The 21,212-nt window shown below is 41.8% G+C and overlaps 1 protein-coding gene across 3 annotated transcripts in view; it reads right to left on the bottom strand.

Annotated features, from left to right (window-relative positions):
• Window positions 1-21,212, bottom strand: part of GRID1 (glutamate ionotropic receptor delta type subunit 1) — a 2,258,979-nt gene that overhangs the window by 813,602 nt on the left and 1,424,165 nt on the right. For all 3 annotated transcript variants that reach the window (XM_085615050.1, XM_085615049.1, XM_085615053.1), the window contains exon 5: window positions 8,869-8,922. In XM_085615050.1, coding sequence (XP_085471176.1) covers window positions 8,869-8,922 — 54 coding nt within the window. The remainder of the gene's footprint in view (window positions 1-8,868; window positions 8,923-21,212) is intronic.

The raw sequence follows: 21,212 nt of genomic DNA on the forward strand, positions 1-21,212 counted from the left end.
ATTCTGCTCCAGTGATAGCCTGCTCTTACACCGCCTCTTTTTCCAAAGTCAGTGTTGGAGGCTTTAACTCTTCCAGCCAGCTGTTCACTGCCTGCACCTCTGGCCTTAATTCTTCTTTAAATACATTTGAAATAAGGACCAAAAGGATTCTGTTATCGCACCCTCTGGTATATGTTTATGCCTATATACTCATTGTATATCTTGACAATTGTATTGCTAATCCTGCAACCCTTTGCTGTCTTTGTCAATACGTTTCCTACCTCCCATTTTGTTGGAGTAATTGCAGTAAGATCTGCCTGTAACTCCCTGTGCATTGCCAACTAGCATTTTGTGTGGTTCTGTCTGACAAGCTGTGGGCACCTTAGGTAATCCAGTTTCTGTATCCTTGATGTCACTCTCAGACTGAGCGAATATGCTCTTTCTCATCGAATGCATCTACACTTACTTATTAAAAACTTTTCAATAATGAAAGAGGATATGAACTAGCTCACCCCTCCATGGAAGAGCATATATTTCACATGGCCTACTTGTTTAAGTGCTCAAATGAAGGTCAAGCTGCACATTTGCAAACAAAATTCATGAACTAGCATTTCCCCATTCTCTTTACATTTATGCTGGAAAAAAACCATATTTGTAAACTGGACTAACTGACTTTATGAAACTTCCAGAGAACGTAGGTCTCAAATTCAGCTTCCGAAAAGAAGTGTGAATTTATTGGTTGCCCATACCTTTCTGTTATCAGAAGATGTTGAAAGGTACTCTAAAACGCTCTGTGGAATCCCAACTGGCCTATGTGTTTTTCTTTATTTGCTTGTATTTTAGTATTCACATCAGTATTGTAAACATCATCAACAGGTTCATGAAAAATCGGGAAACTGAATGCTGGAGTTGAATTCAAATCAACATGTCTTTATCATCCTGGAAGGACGTTGTGTAAATAAGTAGAAGCACTTTTGCCATAGTAAGCTTCAACTCGGAGGAAGATAACAGACAATTATAGAGTTTGCATAATAATGAAAAACATTTCATTTTTTGAATGAAAATAATATATTTTCATTAGTAAACAAACATGTTACATCGCAAGCAGTTCAGCATTGTTGTCTACATCCCTGTCTCACTAAACACTCATCGACTAGGGTTTTTACAACTACATGTATGACAAAAACAAAGAAACATGGTGGCATCTATAAAAGGAGGTGGCGGACGTGGTGCTAGCCTCCTTGGCTTAACACCCCACTCCGCCACTTCTAAAAGGCAGGTCTGCACCGTATTTACACAAATACGGTGCAGCCTTGCATTTCCCCCTGCACTGGCACTAGTTTAACTGCCAAGCGCAAACCCAGGCACCCTTGCACCATAGTGCAAGGGTGCCTCCGTTAAGGGGAATGATTGTGTTTGTGCAGGAAGGTGTCCCTTCCTGCACATAAACAATCTGAAATGGCGTTTTGAAACTTCTATGTGTGCTGCGTAATGCAGCACACATAGAAGTTGCAAAACTTCATCTTTTAAATGATTGTTTATGTGCAGAAAGGGACACCTTCCTTCACAAAAACAATCAATGGCGTTTGACTGTTTTGTATGTGTGCCGCACAATGCAGCACACATGGAAACAGCAAAAACGAGGAGAAATTAAGCATTTCTCCTCGTTGTGCAAGGGTAAGACTAGGTTCGTCAGAGGACCCAGAGTGGCACAAAAGCGCACACAGACCCTTGACGAAAGTGTGGCTACAGGGCGGTGTCCCCATGACGGTCCAGGGTTGAGAGAATATCTTATGAAACTCAGATTAAAAGTGATGAATGTATTATGGAGAACAAGTAAGACTGAATCAACCATTTACTAATTTTTTATAACAATTGATCACATTGTGTTTAGGACCAGATATTAAAGGGCTCTACACCCTGAAGAAGGCCAATGACCCAGTAGGGCAAAGGAATATGGCTAAACATGTTGGTAATCGCAGTGGAGGTTTAGGAGTATTTACTCCTCCTTTATACCCCTTATTTTCATTTTTAATCTTGTCAAGGTGGACCAAGAATAAAGGAATACAGAGGTACCTCCTTAGGCAGTTGTATTCTTGTTTTTTGAGCACCAGTTTTCCCTTCCAGGGAAAACTGTTTCCTTTCCTCATTAATTCTCTCTTTAACCTCACCTAAAAAAATCAGCGCTCTGTCCAGTGTGTTGGTCTGCACCTAGGCGTTGAAAGCGGCCCTACGATGAAGCATGCCACTATATAGTAGGTGAGGGCAGTACTAAAAAATCTATTGATTTTCCCCCTTGTAACCCCTTCTATACACATTTCTTGGTAGGTTAGATACACTGACAGAACAATTAATAGAATAATTTATGATAGGGTCTCTCTTTTTGTGTGTGTTAGTCCTTCTCTACTTTGTGAGTTGCGGTAAGACCAGGTTTTCCCAGGCCTTAATGTTGGTTCTGCTCCATATTTACGCCACCCTTGTAAATATGGGACAACATCAAAATCAATTGGTGTTGCAGTGGAATGCCCACCACAACACCCATTGCCTGCCCCTTTTTCATGGGTATACCATGAAAGGGTGTCTTGTTCACAAGGTGGCATTAAACCACGTTAAGTGGCTTAACGCCACCGTGTGAAAATGGCGAAGCCCCTATTGCCACCACAATGTTGAGAAAAGTGGCGCTGAGGTGGCGATAGGGGCTTGTAAATATGCCCAATATTTCTTACATACAGTAACTACTCAAGCCCCCCATAAAATTATATGAAGTGTTGTCCCATAATTTTATTGTTCTCCTTGTTCAAGGTAGCGCTGTCCTTGTGCTCGCCCTTCGAGAATTCAGCTTGACTATGAGTTCATTTTCATTTCCAGTTGACCAATCAGAGCTGCTCCTGAGGTAATATTATAAATTGTTACTCTCCATCTGCATCATCCATATGTCTGTGGACCTAGCTGTGTGCAAGACAGCAACAATTCAGTGTATGTGTCCGATAAATCTTGGCAGTACATTACATTTGCAATCAGAGCCATAGCTGTGTATTTCCATTCTTTCAGTGTTATTATCAAAACCATCGTGGCAGTCCAACAATATATCAGGCTGCAATGTCTGCTCTATAATATGTCCAAGCTATGTGGATGAAGTTGGCACCATCAGCAGTCCATCTTCTACACCTGGCATCTTAACACAATCATTTCTTCAGAAGGCTCTGTAGAATAAACCCTGTGAAGGACTTTATAACAGAGTCGGTATCTGTTGTTATGTAGTGTGTGTATGGGAGTAGCAATATTTCTTGATCCCTTTTGCCCATAGATTACAGGTTTTGGGTCATTCAGGGCTAGTGAGGGAGCCTTCAGAACCCCAGGTTCATTAGAGAATGTCAGGATTTCACTCCTCAATGGGGCATTTTGAAAATTGTGCTTGAGCTTTGGGCTCTAATATGAGTGGTAAAATTGGTCTCCAAGCCAGGGGAATTTCATAGCGTACAGTTGTTTCAATCCCCTCCTCCAATGCTTGTTGTGCCACTTGTTGGCAGTAATAGCAATCACTTGCAACTGTGTCTATTTCGCCTCGGTGGTATTCTTGGAGTTGGCATATCACCACCGCAAATCAGATGCACATGGTCTGCTTCAATCGCGACATGTGAGAAGTGCATTGGGGAGAGGTACCAGTAATAGATAAACTGTACTGGCAGAAATAAGCTAAAGATTTCAAAATGGGATGTGTTTAATCTGCCTGTTGCACTTTATCTCTCATTCAAGCCCAGGCTAAAATAATAATCAATTTTTTGAGGGATTTAGTCAAACGATGTGTTAATGGGATTGGGATATTTATAAATAAGTCTAACAACTTTGGGAATATTACCATTTTCATTAAGTCTATGAATCCCACTTAGGAAGCATTCGAGACAAACCATCGGTCTACTTGCTACGTGATGATTTGTACTCTACCTCATAGTTGCCCCTGACTATCCACTCTACATCTCAATGAATTTGTGCACCTAAACATCAAACTGATAAATTGCACTGGCGCAACAGGGGAAAAAATCACATTCTTTTTCCTCTTCTGTTTGTAGGAATACCGGTGGCTTGCCGTACTTAAAAGTCCTTCTTATTGTATAATCTCTCTTATGACTGGGGTAAGCTGACATTTGGGATTTTTATCATTAAAAAAATATGATCTGCATAGAGCGATAATCAAATTCTAGATTCCCTAAAACTTAATCCATTTTCCAAGTAGAGTTGTCAAAGCGCACAGGCCAGTGGTTCATCTGCAATTGTAATAATATTAGAGACAGTGGGAACCCCAGCTTTGTCCTCCATGTTATGTGTGTGGGGCATGAAATTCTGACCATAGTTGTTGGCTGGGCATATATCATATTGTAAGGAAGATATTGTTAACTCATTCCCATCCTCACTACAGATACAAATAGAAATTGCACAACAATGCTGCGAAGAACTTTTGTGAAGTCCCAAAAAACTGCCATGGTTCCAGGTCCTGAGTCAGTTGATGCAATATTGTTAAGAGTATGCAAAGATTGCATGAGGTGGATTGGCCCTGCACAAAGCCTAATTGTTCAGGCAACACCAACCCTTTAAGGAAGGACAGTAGCCTGTCTGCTATCAAGTTCTTCATTATCTTGGTATATGTGTCAATAAGAGAAGAGGAATGATAAGGTTTGTGTAGACATTGGAGTATTAGTTAAGGGGTAGGAACCCACCTCAAATAATAATCGCAATTCTTGTCAGGGTGAATGGCCAAAGCCACTAAATAAACCTGTGCTTAACCCTTGGGTAACTTGGCACAAAGTATTCAGGCTTAACCTAGAGGCAATGTGTAAACTATGTATGCAATACTGAAATAGGAATACAATGAAAACACAAAATACAAAAACACTCAAACCACTTTAGTAACACTGGAGTTATCAATTTTCAAAGTTTGAAGTAAAAATAGTGGCAAAAAGCATAAAGCACCAATCGCAGCTAACAGGCCACCCTGGACTATGTCAAAGTAAAAAGTTAAGGCTGACCGAGATGACGCATGGGTCAGATATAGGGACCAGGTTTATTCCAGAGGAAATTTATCTTCCAACTTTTCTGAATAAAAAGTGGTTGTCGATGAGTGGTCAGCAGGGCAAGCTGTTAGCGGGATCCAAAACAGGCCTCAAAGACAGTGAAATGTTTGCGAACAGGGTCTCGGTGCAGTCGTCGACAATAGTGGGGAAGCTTCAAGTGGACAAAGTGCAAAGTCCTGGGGGGCATCAAGGTCTATAGGCAGCTGCTCTGCGTTGGTCCCGATGAAGAACTTAGGAAAGTTTTCAGGAAAGCAGATATCCTTCATTGGGGAAAACCAGCAAGCTGAATCTGACTAGCAATTCAATGTTGAAGGTTTCGGTTCAATTGCTGTCCCAGCCTCCTGTTGGTCTTTGAGGGAAAAGTTGGCAAAAAATGTCTAAGTCCCCTGTATTTGCAGTTTGGACAGGATGAGTAGTACACTCTAACACCAGCATAGGGTCCAGGACATGGGGGGGGGGCCTTGAGGCCAGCTTTAGGGTCTAGAACAGGTCCAGTTGGAACTGGTCAGCTGGGCAGTTGCATGCAGAGCCTGTAGAAGCATGTAGCTTAAACAGGAGGTCAGCAAACTGACCCTTAGATTCACTTGTAGGGTCTGGGTTCAAGGCAAGCAGGTCCAGTCTTCCTTCAGGATCTTTACACAGCAAGGCATTTCTTCTTCTGATTCATCATTGATCCAGGATTGTTCTGTGTAGGGTACTGGGGGTGCCACATGTATGCCCAGTGCCAGCCTGTGGGTAGGGAAACTCTTTTCAACTCTCTTACCAATGCGTTAAAGTTTCCCTGGGCGGACCCTATCTACTTTTGCAGCATTTTCTATGTGTTTTAATCTAAGCTATTCCCCAGTACTCCTCTTTTCTAAAACCCAACATGGAAGAACCCTTCTTCCCCTATTCAGTACTCCCTGTGCCCACCCAGAAGTGTGGCTATGGAAATTTGCAAACACTTACTTGTGGTTACTCCAGACCAGATCTGGGGCAGCTTCTACTCCCACTGGATTTGGACCCCAGCTGACTAACAAGAGAAAATGGAGGCAGGCCTAGCTGTGAGTAACATCTGCCAGTGACAGGGTAGGTATCCATAGAAGCTCAGGAATGGGTTGGCACAACCCCACAGGCTATCCTGCTCAAGGAAGAATACCACCACTACACACCCATGCCCTTAGTCCACTGCCTATGAGTAATCCACATCTCATCAAAGGGGAGCCGTCAGTAGTCAGGTGACGGTGGACACTAGCACAAAGGCCCATTTGGCTTTGGCAGGAAAATGATAAATGCTTAATAGGGTTATTTCTAAAATTGTAATCTAAAATCTGAATTTTAAATTAATATTAAAATGATTAATTGAAGCATTATTTTAGCAGATTCTAAATAGAAATTAGCACTATAAGTAGTTTTAGTGTAACCCAGGGTTTTCCTATAGGAGAGCCATCCTTGCCACAATGAAAAATGACTATGAAGGTTTTCCACTGCCAGGACATGTAATATATATGTCTTACTTTTTACCCTGCCCTGTGAATGATTAGGGCCTTCCTTAGGGTTGACTTATAAGTATTAAAAAGCAGGATTTAGGCCTGGCAAAATATGTATTTTGCCAGGTCAAATGACATTTTTAAATTGTCTAGCTGCCTTAGAAACATGTTGTATAGTGCCACTTTAGTGGGTAGCACTATGAGTGCCACAGCCAACTAATAGCATAGAATTTACAGGTCCTGGGTACATATAGAACCAAATACTAGGGATGCATAAGTATATCAGGTGTACTATTTTGGAATATGTTAATGTTGCCATGTTTAAAGGGACAGCACAACACTTTCTCACTTCTTAGCTGGAGTAAAGTGTGCAGAGTCCTATGGCCAAAAAAACAGGTTCAGTAACAGAAGGCAACAATGGGGGAAACTTCCACACACAAGATGGTCATTTGCAATAGTTCACATTTATTTTGCAGCTGAATGGCTTCTGTTAACGTAATCAATTTTCATGGGATGATCTGCTTCACTGTTTTTGGAGGATGATTAGCTAGCACTACTGGGATAATTCAGGCCTTTTGCAATGTGAGGGCTATGGCCCTCAGTCGCCTGGGTTATTCATACATCTCAAGTTAGCCTATTTTTCAATAAACTTTTGTGGTGAGCCCATCACTTTCAGTGGCTTTACCACTTCTCATGTCCTTTGATCGCAGCATGGAATTCCTACACTGAAATAGGGGTCAAGAGAATTCCCCTGTGTGTGCTTTCCAGCCAATTCCTTGCTATTCTATTAAAGCATAATGTTTTGTCTGACATCAGTGGTGTTGTGTATAAGGTGCCCCGTTTTGAACAGAACAACTTTAGGATCTCAACAGCATTCTATACATTTTCTGATGTATACCATTCCATTTCATTGACAGCAGCTGCAGCCCTGGGATGCTTAAGGAAGGCAGCCAATGTGCTGTTTAAAGAATCCTCTCCCCACATGTCCTCACCGCCACACCTTTGACGCAGCATTTCACTTCAATTTCTGCTATCTCACTATATATTTACATCATTGAGTTAAACTCTGCAAGCATCTTGGGATCACCATGTGCACTATAGGTTGTCCATGCCCTTTCAATTGTGCCTGTAATTATATAAGATGTTCTTGCATAGAATTAGGGAGGCCAGCTTGCTTAGATGTACATGCCTCTCTAATTACAAAACTCCAAATGCCCCCACAGCACTCCCACACTGTCCATTCATCAAGAATTTGTCTCAGTATATTTTATGATAGGAGTCTTAATGGGCTCCTAAATGCTGCATCCAGCAGTGGGTGGGAAGCACCAACTCCACAACTGTGGCGTCAATCCTAGCAAGACCATGTACAACATAACGACGAAGAGATCTGATGCTTTACTTGCCATATGCACCACATCTTGTGCACCAGCTCTCACTCAAATATCAAGCCTGGAGAAGACTGCGTGTATTGATGAGTTGTAAGTGACTTCCTACAACTAATGGGTTCTTATACTGCCACAGGTTGAATAGTAAATCTTGATCCATGATTTCATATGATGAATGCTTTAGCTGCAGGGTTCTGGGTTTTGGAGGGCACATCATGTACCTCTATTCCTGACTTTAAATCAGTGTTAAAGTCTCCACTCCATATGGTCTTGCAGAAGCAAGTATTATGGAGGTCGACCAGACTCACTTGGTGATGGAACGGCAGTCTATATTTGTACCAAATAAGTTTCATATTGTGACGTGTGTGCTGTCGATGTTCCCTCTGTATTACTATGTCTGTCCTCCGGATCAGTCCTGGGGCAATATGACGATAAGTTATTCCTTGTCTTATGATAGTCACCTCTCCTCTAGAGTAGTTGAAATAGGAAGCACCTCCTACATAGGTACATAGGTCGTTCTTCTGTGCTGTTCTCATGTCCTCTTATATTTGGATTTGAAAATTTAAATGCGCATACATTTGTAATGCAGTTGTTAGGATGTGTCAAATACTATAATGCAATGCTTGTCATGCAGGGATGGGCATAACATTGGTTCTGTGGTTGTCGGTTCTTCATTAAAGTTTTCAGTGGACTCAGCTGTGTGTTGGATAATATATTCTGTTTTTCAGGAGGCATTTGGCACACAGCAGACCTTGGGTGAACATTTTTTTCACTTCGAATTGTTTTTCTTATAATTAATTGATAGCAAATAATATTTCAATATTGTGCAACAGTACAAATTCAAAAGTGTTCTAGTCAATTCAAATAATATTTTTTATATATATATATATATATATATATATATATATATATATATATTATCATCTACATTACATAAATACTTAAATACGTTCTGCTGCCTCTTACCTCATTCACATATACCCAATGGCTGTCTTTTGAAGCAAGGTTGGTTTCCACGGCCTGTTGAAAGAGTAATGGAAAGAAATATTAAAAATCTCATGGAACTTAATGTGAAGATGACTTCGATGCATAATAAATTCATTAGATTCAAATTCGGCTTTTATGAACAGGTTTTTGGCTTTTCATTTCCACAAAATGCATTGCTAACACTGGAATATTTCAGAAAATGAGATGTTTTTTGTGAAAATTCTACGTAAGCATCAACAAAATGTAATCATATTTGGAATTTGTAAATATATTTATTTTACTTTTTGTATTGTTTGAAATATTGGCACTATCGCTTCCAGTGAAGGTACGGTCCAGCTGCACAAACAGAACTAACTCCCCTGGCACACACATCACAACTCCTCCCTCTCAAACACCTCAGAAGCTCCTTTAGACCTGCTAATATTTTAACTGTACAGCTAGAGTCATCCACAAGCCTTGTGTAATGTAATGCTTTGACTAATATGCAACTGACCCTTTCCCATCCTCACTGTCCTTTCATTAACAGGCCGGATTCTCTTTCCCACAGGAGGAGCCTAATATCTGTCAACTTAATGGAGAGGAAAAAAGAGTGAAAGTTGGATGACAGGGTGTTAGAAATGGGTTTTCTGGTTGGCTAGAGTATGCACCTAAGCCAGGTAGAACCCACCACTCTAGTCAGGAAAAGGGAATTACATGTCTAAAATAACCGCTGCTCACCCCCTTGGTAGCTTGGCATGAGCATTTAGGCTTATTTCAGAGGCAATGTGTAAAGCATTTGCATATAACAAAGAGTTATACAGTGAAAACACTACGAAAGGACACCACACCAGTTTTAGAAAAACAATCTATATTTATCTTTGTAAAACAAGACAAGAACAATTAAAATCTACTATACAGTGATCCAAATATCAATAAAGCAAAATTAGCCTTTAAATACTCTTCCTTGAAGTGGATAGCTCCTTAAATACTCTTCCTTGAAGTGGATAGCTCCGTCCGGGGCTATCACAGTATTGTGAACAAACAAATCCAACAGTTCCGGCTGGTCGCAGTGTCGCTGGCCAGCTACGGTATTGGGGAGACTCATAAAACAGTACCTTTGGAGATCCATTTTGTCAGACCGTGCGGTGATCTCCGGAGGAGCGGCGTCGGCAGTCATGGGTTCCAGAGGTCGGTGCAGGAGTTGTGGGGCCTTTGAAGTCACAAGGTCGAACTCCGTGAGTTTGAAGTCAGGAGCACCAGCGTTAGGTCTGCAGTGTGAAGAGGAGCAGTGCGACGTGCGGTGCCTTCAGGTCGCAGTGTAGGCAGAGGCTCAGTGAGAGGTCGTCCAGTGGCGTCAGTGAGACCAGGGCTGCAGTGCAAATTGAGACGGTGCTCATTGCGGTGCTTACAGGTCATGGTGCAGGCAGCGGCAGTGTCATTGCTGAAGCGCTGTGGTCGGTAGACACAAGGTTGCAATGAGAGATGGGGCAATGGGTCTTGTGGGGCCCACAGGTCGTGATGCAAGCAGCAGCATTAGTTGATGAGCTGTAGTCAATGGCACTGGCATCGGTGGGTCAAGGCTGCTGTGTGGGAAGGGGCAGTGCATCCTGTAACTTATGACTGTGCCCCCAAATCACGGTGCAGGTAGCAGCATTGATGTCAGCTTGGAGCTGCGCTGTCGGTGAGACCAGGGCTGCGGTGCAAAGCAGGGTGGTGCTCCGTGTTCTCCACGAGCGGTGTCCACAAATCACGGTGCAGGCAGTGGAGTTGGTGAGGGCATCACACTGTCGTCGGGATACCAAGACGGCGGGGTGAAGCGAGGTGGTGTGGAGTGTGGTGCCCACAGGTCACGGTGCAAGCAGTGGCTCCGTGGCGGCATCGGGTGGCAGCATCGGTGTGACCAGGGTTGCAGGGTGAAGTGTGGAGGTGCCCTCTGCAGTGCCTTCAGATCACGGTACCAGCAGCAGCATCGTTGATGGCGTCTGGTTAACTTTTTCATCTGTGGCAGCTGAAACATCCACTTCCAGAAGCCAGTACCCAGAAGAAGTTGAAGTCTTTGATTTCCCTGAGACTTCCAATAGGAGGCAAACTCTATGTCAAGCCCTTGGAGAGAGTTAGAATGCAAAACGTGCAGTCCAGTCCTTTCCCTGCCCAAGACAGAAGTAGCAAGAGCAGGCCAACCCACCAAAGCACACAGTAAAGTGGTAGCCTCCCCTCACTGCTCTTCTAGCTCTTCTTCCTGCCACGTTCCTTAGTCCAGCAGTAAACTAATGTTTTGGGGTCAGGGCCCCAATATTTATACCACGTTTCCCTTTGAAGCTGGCACACACAAAGTTCCACTGGCATACATAATCAAGTTCTACATGGCTCAGGCCAGGCTCACTCCAGGGGGTGGAGACAGCATTGTGGAAGACAGGCACAGTCCATTCAGGTGCAGGCAACAACTCCTCCCACTACTCTAAATGCAGCTGGCTATGAGTCACCCAGCAAAGGCAGGACACACCTCAACCCCCCTGGTTTCTGTCAAGTGCGAATGCACAAACCAGCCCCTGTCAGTCTAAAACCCACACTGTGAATACACAACAGGCAAAGGCACATAGATATTTAGACAGGAAAATGCCCACTTTCTAAAAGTGATATTTTCAAACACACAATATCAAAATCATCTTTACTAAAAGAGGTATTTTAAAATTCATAGTTCTGGAAGCCTAAACTCCATTTATCGATCTTGTCCCAATGGAAAGTTATGTTTGTAAGATGTTACAAAGTAACTCCCACATCAGCCTATGGGACAGATGTCCTTGCAATAGTGAAAAATGAAATACACTGTCTTTCATTTTCAGGACATGTAAAACACACCAGTACATGTCCTACCTTTCACATACACTACACCCTGCCCATTGGGATACCTTGGGACTACCTGAGGGGTGCCTTACATGTAATAAAACAGAATGTTTGGGCCAAGCAAGTGGGTGCACTTGCCAGGTTGACATGGCAGTAAAAACTGCGTGCAGACACTGCAGTGGCAGCTCTGAGACACATTTGAAAGGCTGCATGTGTGGATGGCACAATCAGTACTGCAGGCCCACTAGCAGCATTTGATTTCCAGGCCCCAGGCACACACAGTGCACTGTACTAGGGACTTAGTAGTAAATCAAATAAGTCAATTATGGAAACACCAATCCATAAACCCAATTTACATGGAGAGTTTATGCACTTTACAACTGAATAGCAGTGGTAAAGTGCACAGAGTGCTAAAACCAAGGTCAAAAACAGGAGACCAAAAACCAAAAGGTCCGAGGGTGAACCCGCTTAAAAATCCAAATCTAACACAGGGCAAAGTCAGGGGATGAGAAGAGGAAAGTACAGAAAGGAAGAAAGGACATGAGGTGAGAGCAGCTGTGACAGTAGTGAAAAGGACGAAGGAGAGTAGGGGAATCAATATGGCCTGTAGAAATATGAAGAAAGTGTGAGGCAAAAATAATCAAGAAGAAATGGAGAAATGTGCAATTTGCAAATGAAAAACAGGTGAGATGAGCTATGGTTTTGGGAGAACAATTGAAAGGAAAGAGTGGAAGAATCTAAATGTAAACGTAGCATGAAGATAGGTCGCAGAGATAGGAGAAAGGAAAAGAAACAAATGCAAAAGCACAGAAATGGACAAAAGAGGGGCGAAAAATGGGAGAGGCAAGGACAATGGGATAGAATAGCAAGATGAGGAGAGATAAGGGAGAAAGGAAATGTGGTGGAAAGGAATGGAGAGAGACCCAAGAGAGAAAGGAGTGGCTAAGTGACAAGAAGTAAAGTTGGGGAGAGAAAGAAGAGGTGTCAGATTATAAAAGGGTCAGAAAGAGAGAGCTGAGAAATAAGATTCAAGTAGAAAGACAGTAAGAGAAATTGAGGCAGGCTGCTTTGCTGGTTTCTTTTAGTTTCATGTCCTAAAATATCTCTAGTTACTCTGAGGAAGAGTCAACCAAATGAAGGGCTGAGCTGGACACACGCCTTCAAAAATGTGATGATTCAGAGGGTTGAAGTTTCACTGCTACCACAATGCAATTTTCTGAGGTTACAGGTTTGAATCCTGTACGGTAGCCTCAGCCTTTCATCATTTTGAGGTCAGTAAATTAAGCCATAAATGAAGTTACTGTAACATTAGTTATTTAGAACATTTAGAAATGACAGAAGTGGGCAATGCAGTGCTATATTAAAATAAGGTAATTTATTACCATTATCTGCTAAACCTCCTTTTGCGGAACTGTCCTACCATGTGATGAACTTTTCTCGAGACTTGGACCAGTCAGAAAAAGGGCCTGAGGGAAGTTTTTATATCTAGTGAAATTAATGCAATGAATATTCACTTAAAGGATAGAGTTATTTATTTTTTATTTGTATTTATTTTTTTAAGCTTAAAGTTTACTAGAAAGAACTTGAGAAACCATATGTGTTTTTATTTATTATGTTACTGTGCATTTGACTAATACCCATAGAACGTACTTCTTCCAAAATCTATTTAGTGCTACCAAAAAGGCAAAAAGATCAACTGATATCAGATTGCACTCAACTTAAAAGACCATCTCACCTTTCCTTCCCAGACTGGTGCCAAAAAACATTGGCCCCTGATCTTACTAGCTACTCCAGGATGCCCATGTGCATACTGTGGGCTTGAGTCACAAAGGTAAACTTACACTTTAATATAAGTTCACTCTTTTTTGGTATCCACAAACAAACAATTTAACAGTAAATTTACGAATGTGGAGACTCCCGTCCTATACTTTTAAGTGCAAAGTTCTCAGTCCAACTGTGAACTCCCCACAGTCGTAAAGTTACTGTCAAATTATTTATTTGTGAATATTAAACTTGCAAAAAAGTGTAAGCTTACCTTTGTGAATAAGGCCTTGTGCGTGCCTCCTCTGTCCTTTAGAACCTGCTTTCACTGTTTATAGTTGGAGCAGGTGCACAAATGTCAGCATTCCCAAGCCCCCACTGAAGATATTATGCACTGATAGCATCCACCAGGGAAGCTAAGGAGATAACTGCTTGTCCTTTTCAGGAAAATCCAAAGGGTGTACTACATCCTTTTCTAGTATAGTCCCCCTTCTACGGCTGATGTTGCCAAAGAATAGCAGCTTCATCTTGCGCAGCAGATACTGTGGGATGGAGGAGTAAGGCAGAATCTATATCTCCGTTTACCAGGAACCACAAAAAGTGTGCAACATCCCAGCAGCTTTCCATGCATTTCACAGCCTTCCTTTAGTTCCCTCCGTATCTGGACCACAGTCAGGGGCGTAGCTTCAGGGGGTGGTTATACACCCCCTTAATAATTGTATTCTGTAGTAAATAGTTGGGTGCGGGTGCTTTAAATCAGATTTGGTAAGGTGTCTGTGCATATACACATGCAAATAAAAACACACACACTCTTGTCTGTTTTAAAGGTCTAAAAAAACTGGTTATTTTACAAAATGTTGAGGTATAAGTACCCCTCATTATCCACACTCTGCTCCCTTCCTACTGCTCTATAAGGGCCCCTCCAGCTCTGCTGCTGTTCATGTATTCTGACCAGCGTGATTGTTGGGCAATCTGAAGCTCACCCCCCATGTTATTGACCAAGCTACTCCCCTGACCACAGTCACAACTGCTAATGCAACTGTCACACAGTTAAAGCCAGCGCCAGAGGAGTGAGTGGAAATATAAATAAAGTGCTCACCTTAGACAACAGAGTGATTGGGATGTATAAACGTATTATCAATTTATCCTGCCATTTTCAGCAAAGTGACTTACTTCAGAGACTCCAGTGTCCTCCAGCATATTCGAATCAACCCTAGTACAATAACCTTTGCTTTACTATCTTTTGTAATATTTTAACTAAAGAACGTAACATATTCATTTAATTATATTGTTCAAAAAGGAGGTGTTGGTTTTAGCTGTTCGAAATATGTCAAAGAATACTGAGCTAACTTCATGATGAACAAGAACCTCTTCTTTTCTCTAAATACTTCATTTCGGTCATAGCCTCATAAAAGTCACAGGTCTATTATACAATACTTAACATCAAATGTAAACATAACATTAATAAATATCACAAAAAGTACATAACAGCATGTATAAATATATAAAAATCACCTATGAAAATATTAATAAAATTAGTCAAAATACATTCTTCAGAATGCCACTTGATGTTAGTACACAGTCTGAAAATCAATCACACCTCATTGTGGGAAGAAGTAAAACATGCCCAAGCCACCGGATTGGCCAGATGCTCTCTAGAAATTTTGCATTAAAAAAAGTCAACAAAGGGGGCGGTATTGCGCCTACAAATTCCTCAAACAACTTTGTACTGGTAAACTCCTAGTAGACAACACAAAAGGGGCGATCCAACACCTACGCCGCTTGGAATTAGGGGTGGGTGTAGAATTCTGCTGCACTGGCGGAGTTCACTGAGTTTTGCCCACTTGGCGCAGAGCTACGAAAAACTCAGCCAAGCCACGTGGAGCAGAGTGTTTCCACTCGCTTGGCTCACCAACCTTAATTTGGTGAGCGAGAGAACCACGCGCTAGACCACCTTCCGGTGAGATTTCTTAATATGGGTGGTAGCGGCATGTCACTACCACTCGAGTTGAGAAAGCTGCCAGCCGCACTGAGGAAGTTGGTCCTCAAAAAGAATATCTATGCAAGTGGCAGAAAGAAGCAGCGTCCCCTGGTGCTCCGCATAATGCCGCCTGTCCTGGTTTTACAGTGCAGGAGAAACTCTTGGCACTAAAAATCCGCGCAAACCATGCAAAGTACCGGACTTCTCCCCTCGTAGAACTCCATGAAGCGCTGCAATGCTTTTCCAGTACAGAGGTCTATGTAGCACGAATCCACAAACTCTGCCCATGCCTACTTAGAATACATGGGGCAAAAAAACAGCAAGTGATCATCAGTTTCATCAAACCCCTTTGCATACTGGACAGAGTTTGCTACCTCCTAGGTGACCCCTCCATATTTTTGTAAATGGGGCCAGGGGGAGAGTACCCAGTCTAAGCCATATATAAAGGGATTTAGTAAATGGCGAATCAATTTCATCCATAAAATCCTCAAAAGTAGAAAAGAGCCTAACTCTAAGAAACAATCAGTAAAAACATCCTGATTCTTGGTGGCTCAGCAACTTAATCTCCTCCCACTCACAATAGTGGTGTTTTAACTTTTTGGCAGATAATGAGGTGACAGGAGAAGGACGTAGCTAATACTCAGACAGGCCAAGGAAATAAAGAGTCTGCTTGATATGATCCAACCATGGTAGAATTGACCCCCTATGTTGTCTTTTCAGTATGTCTTTCAGACCCTCTCTGTAATGTGACAGCTCAGGGATAGACCAAATTTGCAACCAATACAGAATAGGTCTGAGACGTACTAAGAAGGAAATGGACCAGATGCCTTAATCACACTTGAAGATCAGAGGAGAACTTTCAGGCAATTTAAGCGCCGCCCTCAGAAACTTGTTTTTGGCTACCCCCAAAGCAACTATTTTGCAGTGACCCCAAATGTCTGCAACTTAGACATCTGCTGCTACAGCTTTTGCTCTCCCATCTTCTGAGACTCGAGAGACAGAATGAAAAGAAGTTTTACTGGCAAATCTTAGAATAGTATCCACACTATGATTTAACGTGAATGTGCTTTTCAAGACTTGGGTGGCCCAGTAGTTAGTACTTTAGAGTCGGATACCAAAGTAATCAAAGTAAGGGACTCTTTTCAACTCCCACCCTTCCAAACTTATAACCCCTCCGAACCCTCTATGTGGGTGTATTGCCATACAATTTGTCTTATTGACATTGATGGCTAGGCCAGAGCTGGAACAAAATAGATTGAACCTCAGGAGGATAGACTCAATACCTTTAGGGGTTTACAAAATCAACAGTGTGTCATCTGAGAACAATAATGCTGGGATTGTAGTGCCCCCGAGTCATTGTCACAGTCCATGAGGAAGTTGATGCAGCTGTGGATGAAGAGGAGAAACTGTATAGGGGCAAGTGCATAACCTTGCCTGACTACCCTGTTGACCTTCAAGAGGTCAATGGTCTCTCCATGTGCCCCCCCCCCCCCAATGAATTTGGGCAAAGTTGTCACAATTAAACTTTACTACAATATCGTAAAGGGGCCAGGTAACCCCATTTGTTAATGGTACACCAGAGTTGGTTTCTGGGGACCATGTCAAATGCCTCCTTGAGGTCAACAAAGCCAATATATAGGCTACCTCTGCTTAAATCAACCTCTTTCCACCTAATAAGTTGGAACCTAAAAATCTGGTCAACAATACTGGTTTTGGAACAGAATCCAGCCTGGAACTGCAACAGAATCTTATTGTAGTCAATCCAGATGAGCAGGTGATCCAAGACCATCTTGCTGAATATTTTCTGACTAGAGTCAATAAGGCTTATGGGCTGATAATGTGCGAGATCATATTTGGGACCTTTTTTCAAGATGGGAATGATCTCAGCACCTTTTCAGGTATCGGGAATTTCAGCACCCACCATTAAAGCATTAGCAAGTGGTCAAAATAAGGGGACAAAATAACTGGTTCTGGGGTAAATAAATTAATCGAGATTCTATCCAGCCCTGGTACCTTGCCAGACTTTTGGGAACATATTGCAGAATAAGTTTCTGCTACAGCAAAGAAACCCACTGCTTCATTAGTAGTAAGATATCTTGGAGCCGATCCTGAAACTGGTACACCCCAAGACATCCAGTTTGCTATAGCATTTTATAAACTAGCTCTAAAGCATACTCAGATTTCATGGGATACAGCCACTTGGAACGATGTTTTGGCGGCTGCTCAGTCTAGGAACCAGGCAGCCTTTCGGCATATAATCTCGCATTGTGCCAAAATGAGGCCTGAATTTAACATATCTCCCCAAGAATGGGTCAAACATTTCCAAACTCTTTATAGTGATCCTATGGCTTCCAACACCTTACACCCTTCAGACCCGTCTAGGCCGGGAGCTGAATCCACTGTAACTGGCAATTTATCCAAGCACTTTCTTTTCCCTATCACAGTATCACAATCTTAAGAGCCCTATAGACAACTGATGAGGAAAACTAACATTACTGTTTACCGGCTACATGGCAATGTAGAAATCCCCTCTTGTGAACAACAAGCTGGCTTAATAAAATGACAGAGAACACCCCAAAAAGTCAGTTGGTAAGTCTCAAGGAACTGGTAAAAAAGCAAGACAAGTCTTTAAACACTTCAGCGGGATAGGTCAGGAGCGGATGTGGAGCTTAAAAAGCAGTACCTTGGTTGCCAAGGGCTTATCAGGCTCCCCGTGTACAATGCATCTTTGACTAATTAGAGGCTGCCAAATTATTGCGGCACCTATTGACAGGCAGTGATCGGGTGCAGACCAAAAGGGGTGACTTCGCCCTGGCTCTTCCTGGCGCTGGCGGGCGCAGGATGGGGCCGTCCTGCCCCGCACATCCCACACTGCTGGGCCTGCTGTGGCGCTTTATAGCACTAGCAGCAAGGGCAGATTAGCAGCAGCTGGCAAGGCTGTATGGAGCCTCCTCTTGCCCCTGCAGGCCCCTGGGACACCAAGTTCCTTTAGCAACTTCCCGTGCTGCGGGACCTAGTGTGGTGCTTTATAGCGGTAGCAGTAAGGGCAGATTGGCAGCAGCTGAATGGGCTGCATGGGGCTTCCTCCTCATCCCTGCAGGCTCCTGGGACAAGAGTCTCTTTAACAAAAAGAACCTTTAATGTATATCATGAAAGTGGGCAAGGCAAAGACAACAATACTTCACTCGGCAAAGGGAGATGTTTTGTTCAGTTTTGTAGCTCATACATAAGGATGAATTGAGGTTGAGGAGGGGGAGTGGAGTGACGGGTGAGGGGAGAAAAATCATAACTGATTTTTATCAGTAAAGAAAGTTATAGACGTCGTAATTTGAGATGGAGTAACGAAAATTTGAAATAGAAAAATTGTAATGTATGAAACATGTTAAAATTAATAAATGATGTAATTTCAAACATTCTTTGACTTTCATCTCTATGAATCGATTGCAGAAAAGTATATAGATTGCAAACAAATTATGATCATGTGACCAGTTTCATTCATATTCTGTGTAGTGCTGAAATTCACAAGTGAGCAAACATTTGCAAATGCTTAACAAAACACAGAATATTTAGCACACTTTTTGGAATGTTTGAAAAAATATTATTCATACCCTTATTTGCTCTTGCAATGTCACAGAACTATAGATGGAAAAAGGACTTAACTGTCAGTTTAAAAGCTCTCATTTCAGAAATGAATTCTATAAATACAGTTCAGTTTGCTGTATCCTCCCTCATTAGTTTGTAGAGGAAACAGGATGAAGGCGTGGGAGATTGCTGCAGGCACTTACCTTTCCCATATAAACTGGGGAAGAGTTGGTGTTTTTTAAGTTAATGAATCCTTAAAAAACTTTCAGCATACACTTCCATGAAACTCATTTACATTTTTCTTCGATAAAAATAGAGCTTTAGGAGAGTGTAAGAAAGACAGAAATATACATATGCTAAACACTTTCAATAAAAATAGTCGTTCTATAAGTTTTCATCAGCAAAGTCAAGGCTTTAACCTTGTGCAAGAATTGGATCTTTGTTATCTTATTGTGAGTGTCGAAATTGTATAAGTAGCTCCACTTTAAACTTACTAAGTGAACCTCCAATTTCCACGCCTCTTCAAGTGGATTATTCTTTTCCAACGTATTAGATTGGAGCACTGCCCAAACACATCTCTAAAATTACCATTGTCTTACAGCATTTAGTTTTCAGTCAATGATGAGTGGTTTACTAAAATTTAAAAAGTTTATTTTCGCTTTAAGAGATTAGTCTGTATATTTGTTTTTTATTCAGATTAGTCTAATAAATCTGTTTACAGAAATATTGAGAAAATGTGGTTAAAACAAGCATAAAAATAACACTGTGTTCCATAAAGGAATTAGGGTCAGCTGTACGACCATTCCATTTTGTGAGTCGCAAATTCTCATGTTTTGAGACTCACTATTTGCGACTCGCAAAATAGAAAGTACAACAGTATCTCAGACACTGTTTGCGATTCCTAATAGGGTCGCTAAATACTTACCTTATTAATATTAATCAGGTATGTCGTAATTTGCCAACCCTTAGGAATCTCACATATCACAGGAATGTTTGTGTTTGCGTTTTAAATAAAGCAACTTTGTTTCTCCAAATGCAGCACTTTTTCCTTAAAGGAAAATGGTATGCGTTTAAAAGAAATAAATGAAAAATATTCTCTTTTTAAGGGCCGGCAGAGATCCATGAGACCACTGCCTGCTCCCAAAAATTATTTCCATACATTCTAAAAGGGGAAGCAACTGGCTTACGACCTACTTGAAGTAGGTGGTTACTGCAATTGCTTAGCGACCACATGTGCGGTCGCAAAACAATCGTACATACCAGTGTGACTCGCTGTTAGGAAGGGACATCCTTGGCATGCCCCTTCCAAATAGCGACTCGCAAACGCTATTTTACGAGTCAGTAATAGGTTACCGACTCGCAAAATAGGGCTTGTACATACCACAACCGTTTTTAGAGGTCGCAAACAGGCCGATTTCCTGTTTGTGACCAACAAAAAGGTTTGTACATCTGACCCTTAGTCCCTATCTTAATCTAAAGGACATAACCCATCCTAACGAGAGCCTATAGAGGTTTCTTTTGGAAAAGAGCAAGTCAAATTTGGATAAAAAGACTATAAAATATGAAACGGTTGAACTCCCCATAAAGAGCAGTTCTGGAAACTCAGGCGAGTTCCTTTACAGCTACAGTAGCAAACATTCAATTAGGTAAATGGAATTAATCAAAGCAGTAGCTATGATCAGCGTAAAGATAGAAAGTCTCCTCACAAAAGGTAAGGAAAACAATAATAAAAGCACATTAATCTAACCATTACTTTGATATGAATTTCTATGTTAACGTTAAAGCAGATTTCAGCATTGTTATGAGGTAAATTTACGTAAACAATTTCAACTTCCACATTATCCAAGTTGCCCTTGTTGGAAGAATATATGTACCTTTCTCCCATACTACCTTTCATTGAAACCTTTCATTTGTGACCCAATGTACTTCTGCTCTTCTTGACTCTGTGCACTTGATGTCATCATCATCAGTATGAAAGTTTTCCCACAGAATGCCCTACAAAACCCACAATATAAGTAATAGATGGGATAAGGTACCCCAGATTAATATTATACCTATATGGAAAGTCACTGAGAAATTACTCACACCAAATCATGTTTAGGCACAGACTTCTTAAAGCAGCAGTTATTGAAAAGGGCCACTTTATGAGAATCCAACGCATGGCATGTCTCTTTTT

The sequence above is a fragment of the Triturus cristatus genome, chromosome 1_2, assembly GCF_964204655.1.
Source record: "Triturus cristatus chromosome 1_2, aTriCri1.1, whole genome shotgun sequence".
NCBI lineage: Eukaryota > Metazoa > Chordata > Amphibia > Caudata > Salamandridae > Triturus > Triturus cristatus.